This window comes from Chaetura pelagica, unplaced genomic scaffold, assembly GCF_000747805.2.
Source record: "Chaetura pelagica isolate M959 unplaced genomic scaffold, ChaPel_1.0 scaffold71, whole genome shotgun sequence".
In the NCBI taxonomy this organism is placed as follows: domain Eukaryota; kingdom Metazoa; phylum Chordata; class Aves; order Apodiformes; family Apodidae; genus Chaetura; species Chaetura pelagica.
The window spans coordinates 4934041-4943266 of NW_009952435.1; the positions used below are offsets into that span (position 1 = coordinate 4934041).

At 40.1% G+C, this 9226-nt stretch overlaps 1 protein-coding gene across 1 annotated transcript in view; it reads right to left on the reverse strand.

The window, feature by feature from the left end:
- Window positions 1–8798, reverse strand: part of BRD9 (bromodomain containing 9) — a 33940-nt gene extending 25142 nt beyond the window's left edge. Inside the window, exons 1-3 of the mRNA XM_010008370.1 lie at window positions 8556–8798; window positions 4387–4519; window positions 2619–2679 (exon numbers count right to left, since the gene is read on the reverse strand). Of these exons, the coding sequence (XP_010006672.1) occupies window positions 2619–2679; window positions 4387–4519; window positions 8556–8798 (437 nt within the window). The remainder of the gene's footprint in view (window positions 1–2618; window positions 2680–4386; window positions 4520–8555) is intronic.
- Between the last annotated feature and the right edge of the window lie 428 nt (window positions 8799–9226).

Below are 9226 nucleotides of genomic sequence, written 5' to 3' on the forward strand. Positions count from 1 at the left end.
TGATAGAATAGTAGAATTGTTTTGATTGGAAAAGACTTGTTAAGATCATCAAGTCCAACTATCAACATAGAACTTCCAAGTCTACCACTAAACCATGTTCTGAAGCACCGTATTACACGCCTTTTAAACACCTGCGGCAGTAGCAACTCAACCACTTCCTTGGGCAGCCTGTTCATAGAATCATAGGGGTTAGACAGGATCTCTTAAGATATCCAGTCCAACCCCCTGCTGCAGCAGGATCACTAAGACAGATCACTCAGGAACACATCCAGAAGGGTCTTGAAAGTGTCCAGAGAAGGAGACGCCACAACCTTTCTGGGCAGCCTGTTCCAGTGCTCCATCACCCTCACAGTAAAGAAGTTCTTTCTCATGTGGAGGTGGAACTTCCTGTGTTATGGTTTGCATCCATTTCCCCGTGACCTATCACAGGGCACCACTGAAAAGAGATTGGCACATTCTTGACATCCACCCTTCAGATATTTATAGACACTAATAAGGTCCCCTCTTAGTCTTCTCAAGACTAAACAGCCCCAGGTCTCTTAGCCTTTCTTCGTATGACAGATGTTCCAGTCCCTTAATCATTCTCATAGCCCTCTGTTGGACTCTTTCCTGCATATCCCTGTTCCTCTTGAACTGGGGAGTCCACAACTGGACACAATACTCCAGATGTGGTCTTACGAGGGCAGAGTAGAGGGGGAGGAGAACCTTCCTTGACCTGCTGGCCACATTGTTCTTAATGCATGCCAAGATACTACCAGCTCTCTTGGCCACAAGGGCACATTGCTGTCCCATGAATAACTTGTTGTCCACCAAGACCCCAAGGTCCTTCTCCAGGGGGCTGCTTTCTAGCAGGCCAATCCCTAATCTATACTGGTGTATGGTGTTTTTTCCAGTGCCTGGCAACCTTTTAGACACACTCCAGCACCTCAATGTCTCTTCTAGTGATGGTCCCAGAAGTGAAGACAGTGTTCAAGGTGCTGGCCACACTATTTCTCATACAAGCCAGGATGCTGTTGGCCTTCTTGGCCACACTGCTGGCTCATATTCAGCTGGCTGTTAACCAATATCCCCAGGTCCTTCTCCTCTGGGCAGTTTTCCAGGCGCTCTTGCCCAAGCCTGTAGCATTATGTGGATTTATTGTGACCCAAGTGCAGGACTCAACACTTGGCCTTGCTGAAACTCATATAATTGCCCTCAGCCCATCCATACAGCCTGTTGAGGTCCCTCCACAGAGCCTTCCTACCCTCAGGCAGATCAACATTCCCACTCAACATGGTGTCATCTGCAAACTTACTGAGGGTGCACTCAATCCAGATCACTAATAGGGAAATTAAAAAGAACTGGCTCCAACACTGAACTCTGGGGAACACCACTTGTGGCCAGATTTAACTACATTCACCACTCCATCCAGCCAGTTTTTTACCCAGGGAAGAGTATGCCTATCCAAGCCATAAAAAGCCAGTTTCTCCAAGAGAATGATGTGGGAAAGGGCATCAAAGGTTTTACTAAAGCCTAGTTCTTCAGTGTAAGGGTGGCAAGACACTGGAACAGGCTGCCCAGAGATGCTGTGGGGGCTCCATCCCTGGAGGTGTTCAAGGGCAGGTTGGATGGGGCTCTGAGCAGCTTGTTCTAGCGGGAGGTGTCCCTGCCCATGCAGGGGAGTTGGAACGTGATGATCTTTAAAGTTCCTTCCAACTCCAAACATTCTGCTGTTCTGTAATAGGAAGACACATTCCACTGTCTTTCCCTTACCACTAAGTGGGTTTCCCTGACATAGAAGGGAATTAGGTCAAGCAGGACCTGTTTTTCATCAACCCATGTTAAGTGGGCCTGATCACCTGGTTGTCCTGTACGACAGGTGTTATTAGACATATTTAGAGTTTTTGAAAGAGATTCAACTAGTTCTTGAATTACCTAATTATTTCTTGTATAGTTTCTCTGTCTATATTTATACTCCAAATGGGTCTTTTGGCTTCACTGATTAATAACCTCTTCAATTTTTCTTGTTCATGAAGTCCTCTAAAAATAACGACAGTATTTAATATTTTCCAGTATAGTTCCAAATTCATATAATTGCTATGTAATAAAAAAGTAAAACAAAATATTTTGCTAGTTCTGTTTGGTTTTGCTTGGTTTTTGGGTATTTTTTATTATTTAACATAACAGGGTTAACATCTTATGGAAGGCGGTAAAATATACAGTCTTTCCAAATTAAGAGGATTATCAAGTAAGCAGCATAAACTTGCTTTAGTATTTGACACAGAAAAAAGCAAAGTTTCATTTCATGAGAACAGTTCAATCTTTTAAACTATTAACATTGCTAACTGTTTTTTAATTCCTAAACTAGTTATAAATATTTCATACATTTATAATGGCAACATATTCTCTGCCCAAAACACTTTGTTTCCAAAAGCAAGGCTTGCATACTTGGTAATAATTCTCCTCAACTGATCTTTAAAATCTACCAGGTCTGATATGGTTGCAAAGGCCACCAAACATATTATAGCCAGCCTTTAGGCACTATTTTCAAACAGAAAACCAGGATAAGAAGTCTGAAGTAACACACAAATATGCATTAGACACTATTGACACAGCTATAGATACAATATGCTTAATACCTTTGAAGCTGGCGAAGGAAGTGTTCTAGTAATTGCTGGATAGGTGTGCTCTCATTTTCAGCTGCAGTTGGACAGAGAAACACAGGTAAGTGCAATGGAATAGAACATAGGTATATTTATTTAAAAATATAAACACAAACAAATCTTAACTACAAGTACAGCTTGTACAGATCCAAAGGTCAATGAGACATAGATTCCAATGTAGAAGTACATCAGATTCCCAAGCACACAGTAGCTATTTTTTCTCCTTTACTACTCGCAGAGTTTTAATAATAATAAAAACGAGTAGACTTTTAATCAGATGTAATGCTAAGTCTAGTAGTTGTAAAAAAATGTATTACATAAGGTGAAAATGTTCCATATTTTTAAAGAAAAAGTGTAATTTTGATGCTCAAATACTGCAGTTGGGAAATCAACATTCTTAAAATGTTATCCATGCAATTTTGATTATTTTGTTATGATAACACCCATGTAATTAGCTTTTCAGAATCTTTTCTGTCAGAAAGAGCGACAAATAGATGCAGATTTGCTGGCAAGAGATGTACTGATTATAATTTCACTTCCTGTACAAATTTAAAAATAAACACTATATTTAATTACATGTTCCACGCACATACTTCAGAGACACTGGCTTTAATGTGAAATTTGAAAAACTAAAGCAGCATGCTGAAATCTAGAATTAGAATTCCCAACTTTTAATAAAAAGATAATGGAGAGCTATTTCCCTTCTTAATCAGAAGAGGTAAGATAATTTATGTGCTTTTGAACATTTTCCAAAGAGATGAAAATAGAGAAGTCTTGTTAACATAGACATCAGTTTTTAGCTTGTTCATTTTTCAAGGCCCCAGACCACCCAGCGACATAACACATTGACCAGAAAATTTCAGTTACCCTTGCTATGTCACCTTGATAGCTGATGGACAGTATCCCTCAAATGGATTTGTATTCATAATTAGAAAATTCCTCAATAAATTACTTGCCAAGTCAACAGGCAGTGTTCCAAAGGCAAGACTCAAAATATTCCTAAAGACCCAACTTTTTGCTACTGAGTTCCATTACCAGGCATATGTGTACTCAGATCATGATGCATTTGAAAATTCTTTTAAGTTTCCACTAGATAATATTAAGTTTTAACTATCAAGCAGTAGCCACAGCTAGAGAAAGCATGGCAAAATCTCAAGGGATTAAACATGCACAAGTTAACACACACACAACTGTTAAGTATTTTGTTTGGTGATGAAAATTAAAGACTGGTAAATGAAAACTGGGGGGCTATGTTCTTCGAGTGACATTCCATCACAGCTTACTGCCATACTTTTGCTGAAAATAGGGATTCTAAAATTAAAATTCCACGTAGGTTATAAAAAAAGACCTCAAAAATAGCTAAGCAGTCTTCACAAGATGTTTCTTTTGAATTGAGCAAAACTTCATCTGAAACACTTTGAGCATTGTTCTGTAAATGCTGAGAAGGAATTAGGGGAGAACTACACACAATACTTTTATACTAGATTTATTCTGCCAAGTAACAAAAAACAGAGACAGATGTCCTTCACAAGTTCGGTCACATGAAAACTTACTAAAACCCAGGAGCACCAAGAGGAATTTTGATTTTTTCAGACAGCAGAAAGTTCTGAATATTAGAAAAATTTAAGTCTCTAGATTTCAGCAAATCCTCATGTAAATTTTACGTTTTAGGACCTCTGACAAAAGCTTTGTTGTACATGCTTTTAAAAATATGCAAGATTATTTAATTTTCCACCCTGCTCACCTGGCTGAGTTCTGCATGCTCTGACAGGACGATCTGAAGGAGGTTCAACCTCCACTTTTTTCCCAGGATCAAAGTCATCAGTTTCTCCTTCAGTGTCACACTGTTCTTTCTCCCTTTTCCTCTTTTTCTCTTCCTAGCACAGCAGGAAGAAGACATATTTTAGAAGAATGCACTTGAAATACACAATCCAACATAACAAAAGGTAACAGGCAGTGATTTTTCGCATGGCATCCTCAATCTATACCTGAGCCACAACATGGTTTAAACAAAAGTGCATATATTTTCACTGTCACTTTTTCAATTTTCTTCTCCAATTAAAATTAATAGTGTTTAGCTTTTGTTTCTTTGTATTTAATATACTATTGTTTTATCTTTAGTTACTGTACCTTTACTGAAAAGAATGTTAAACTCTGAAGCTATTTATATGGCATGAGAGTAAAGGAAGTTAATTTACTATTCTGTAAAGATCAGTCTGAAGCTCTGCTTTGACCAATTTGTTTTAAACAGGAATCAATAAACTATGCCATAATTTGGGAAGCCTACAAAAGACCCATGCCCTTTAACAGTGGTAGCAATAAATAATCTCTGAGATTGAAAGCAAAGGCATACTTAAGTCATTCCTACAAATTTATAGTCTTTACTCACAGAAAAGCATACCTTCATTAACTTGTTTAGCCTACAGTTTTGCTACTTATCTATTGGACCGACTCCCTTGAGAGGTCTGCTGCTTATGCTCATATCAAGGATGTCACTGAAAGACTACCAAACCTTGTAAATCACACTGACTATTACCCACTGCTGCTGTTTCATGTAGGCACAAGTGATACAGCCAGGAGCAATCTGAATGCTATCAAGGATTACACAGTTCTGGGAGTGGTGGTGAACGACTCAGGAGCACAGGTAGTCTTTTCATCAATCCTGATCAAAGGAAAGAGGCTTGAAAGGGCCAACTGAATTGGGAAAATGGTTACAGGAGTGGTGCCACAGCCAGGGCTTCGGCTACTTAGACCATGGGGCTCGCTTTGAGAAATCTAGTCTCCTAGGGCCTGCTGAGGTCCACCTGTCAGAGAAGAGGGCGAGCATCTTCGTCCGTAGCTGTGCCAATTTAATAAAGAGGGCTTTAAACTAGAGATGCTGGGGAAGAGGATCCTCAGTCTATCCCACTGCCAACACTCTGAGGCCAATGTTGGTAAGAGATGCCCTTGGCCTGAAAGGATCACAGGCCAGTAGAACACCTGAAATAACATGAAAATCTAATTCCAGCCAGTAAGACAGTTTCAATGGGGGCCCAAATTATAGACCCCTATGCAAATGCATGTAGCATGTGGAACAGACACGAAGAGTTGCAGACATGTGCATGTGTAGAGTCCTGAAATGAAAAAGGGAATCAAACCAGCTGCCTTCACAACCAGGATGCAGCAATACAAATTTCTTTGTTTCATTCAAGCCAACTAGTTTGTTTGCAAGAGTGTAGACTAACTTAGTGTGCTTAGTTTTTACTGGACAAGGAATAGGAGTGGAAGGATGAGCAACTTGCTTATCTGACCAAGACACAGCACAAAATTTGGAAGTTTTATGGCCTCACTACTACAGCTACAGGACCTGACATTTTATTAGCGTGACTGCCTGAATGAAAAGCTCCATCGTCCAAGGTTGTGTTAACAAGGCGTGAGACAAGACTTCATAGCCAGAGTCTGTATCAACAAAACCAGGAGCAGTTTGCAGTTTTAGAGGACAGCGGCTCTTCCACCCCCCACCTTCCTTAATTATGAAGCATTCTTAGGCAACTAAGAACCAATCAGCACACAACTTGTGCTAAATCCAACACTGAGTAGCAGATAAAAGTAGCAGGCTCAAAACATTTGGCTGCACGCGCCTGCTATCCAAGGACCATAATATAACACCAAGATCGTCACTGGATCCAAGGGTAGAGTTATCTTTTCTATGCCCTTCTTCTTAGTATCTCTCTCTCTGTTTATAACCTTATTCTTGGCACTTAAGAGAAACATCATTTCTCATTTTGCTAAGTTTTATTCACTTGTAGCCTGTTACTTTGAGAATACAGTTTTGCCAAGTTTTATTAGTTGTAACCTGTTGTTTGAGAATATATCATTGTGTGTTTTTTGGCAAGATTTATAATCACACTAAATTTTAAGTAAAGTTATGTTTTGTTTCAACTTCCTGAGTAATTGTTATTACTCCTGAGTACTACACAGAGAATGAAGAGGTTAACCTTGCCTCTGGGGCTGTTAAGAGGTTAACTTTGCTGGTATTTACTGAGGCGGACTGGCCTGAACCTTACCCTAACCCAGTTGATCCAGATAGGACACTATGCCTGCAGGGCTGGGCAACAATGGGGATGGGATGTTACTGGCATCACTAGGACATGGCGGGATGACTATGACTGGAGCATGGGAATGGATTTGTACAAGCTCTTCAGGAAGAACAGGTAGAGGAGAAGAGCAGGGAGTGTCACCCTCTACATCAATGATCACCTGCAGTCCATTCAGCTTTGCCAGGGGACGGATGAGGAACTGACCAAGAGCTGGTGGATCAGGGTTACAGGGAAGCCAGGGGCAGGTGATACCACAGTGGGGGTCTCCTACATGCCACCTGACCAGGAAGACTGAGCAGATAAGATTCTCTATAGACAGACAGGAGCAGCTTAGTGGTCACAAGTCCTGGTCCTCATGGGTGATTTCAACCATTCCAACATCTGCTGGAAGGGCAACACAGCAAGGCACCAGCAATCCAGGCAGTTCCTGGAATGCAATGATGACAATTTATTTTTCCAAGTGGTAGAGGAACCAGTGAGTAAACGTGCTGTGTTGGACTTAGTTCTCACCAACAAGGACAAGCTGGTGCCAACGTGAAGCTTCAGGGCAGCCTTGGCTGCAGTGACCACAAAATGCTGGAATTCAGGATCCTCAGGGATATAAGGAGGGTGTGCAGCAAGTCTACTACCCTGGACCTCAGGAGAGCATACCTTCTACAAAGGCATGTAGTGATAGGACAAGGGGATATGGTTTCAAGCAAGAAGAGGGTAGATTTGGAATAGAAATTAGGAAGAAATTCTTTACTATGAGAGCAGTGAGACACTGGAACAGGTTGCCCAGTGAAACTGTGGATGCCCCCACCTGGAAGTGTTCAAGGACAGCTGAATGAGGCTTTGTGCAACCTGGTCTCATGGGAGGTATCCCTGCCAATGCAAGGGGGTTGGAACTAGATTATTATTAAGGTTCCTTCCAGCCCAAACTATTCTATGATTCCATGAATCTATGATTGTTTTGCATGTACTAGTAACAAAGTTCTGGAAAAAATAATTTAAAAAAAAATCCACACAAAATTAAGTAAAGGCAAAACAATTGACTTGATGCTGTAAGATCTTGCATTAAAGACAGTTGTTTTGCTACATTACAAGTCTGAGACATATTCTTAACTGAAACATTTGAAAACATTTCTACAAAATAAGTTTTCCACTATATGCCCTTTATTCAAGAGCTTCTGAACACTCCTACAACATGTATCACTGTCAAGTAATAGAAGCCTAACAAATAAGTAATTTGAAATGGCAGATGTTAGCTATACACACATAAAAAATAGTACTAAATATGTCATTTTGAGGATACTAAAAATACTTGACAGAAAAGAATTTAAAAATCTAAGAGGTCAGAGAATCCTCAGTACACAAAAGAAATATTATTAAAATAAAACTGTGCAAGTAACTGTATCATCTATGTCTTTTTGCTGATTTTCCTAAAGGTTCAGCACTGACAATTAAGGTGACCACACCATTTGCTACTAACAAAGCCATGAAGCCTACCATGCAGGTTATTCTAAATAAGACTCAAGAAGACTATTGTACTAGAGTAGTCAACACATCAGTTTTTGGAAAGCTGTTCAGAAAACATATCAGTTTCAATGTCCAATAACTTAGCATATCTCAGGAAGAAAAACACAATGTAGATTTCTTTAAAAAGCTGTATTTCAAATGAGACTACACACACAGAAGGATCTTTCTACATTTGTGAAGTGCTGTCTCCAAATAATTTTCTGGCAACAGTAAAAAAAAAAACACAAAACCAAAACAAACTCTACACTAGATTTTAGATCTGATAAGCAAGTACAAACAAGACTAGTATGTCTGAATCCTAAAAATCACAGCTTACCTTTCTCTTTCTTCTTTCCTCATCATCTAGATGCTTTTCTTTTACTTTCTCAGACTTTTTTTTCTTTTTTTTCTTCTTTTCTTTATGTCGTTCACGCTCATGATCTGATCTGTCATCATAGTAACTAGAATCATGGCCTGACCCAGAAAGTTCAGTCACTTCACTTCCTCCGACTTTAAGCACCAGCTTTAAAGGTTTTTCCAAAGGTTTATCCACATAATCTGAATTTAAAAAGTAAAACATTTCATGAGCACACAACAGAGATGACAGCACACAGCAATTACTGGTGCTTCTTATGGAAACACTGTCTTCAAGAATTTGCTGCAGTTTGAAAACGTATTATATAGATTTGAAGAGAGAACTAACAGACGAGACTAATATAAGTTAAGAAACAGTTATTCAGCACGTTTTACATCATGATTTGCCACAAACCTGTGATACCTAAGGAACTAACTCCTCAGCTTTCCCCGAAAACATCACAAGACCCTTGTCCAGAGTAAGGGGAAGTTAAGCATCCCCCCAACCAGCGCCGTAAACCGGGACCCATCAGTAACAGCCGAACGAACCACAGACAGGCCTGGTCTCAAAACACACCGCGCCGGCTTCGCGTTCCCCGTCCCGAGACGCCCTGACACGGACGAGACGCCTTCACCTCCTCCCGGCCACCGCCC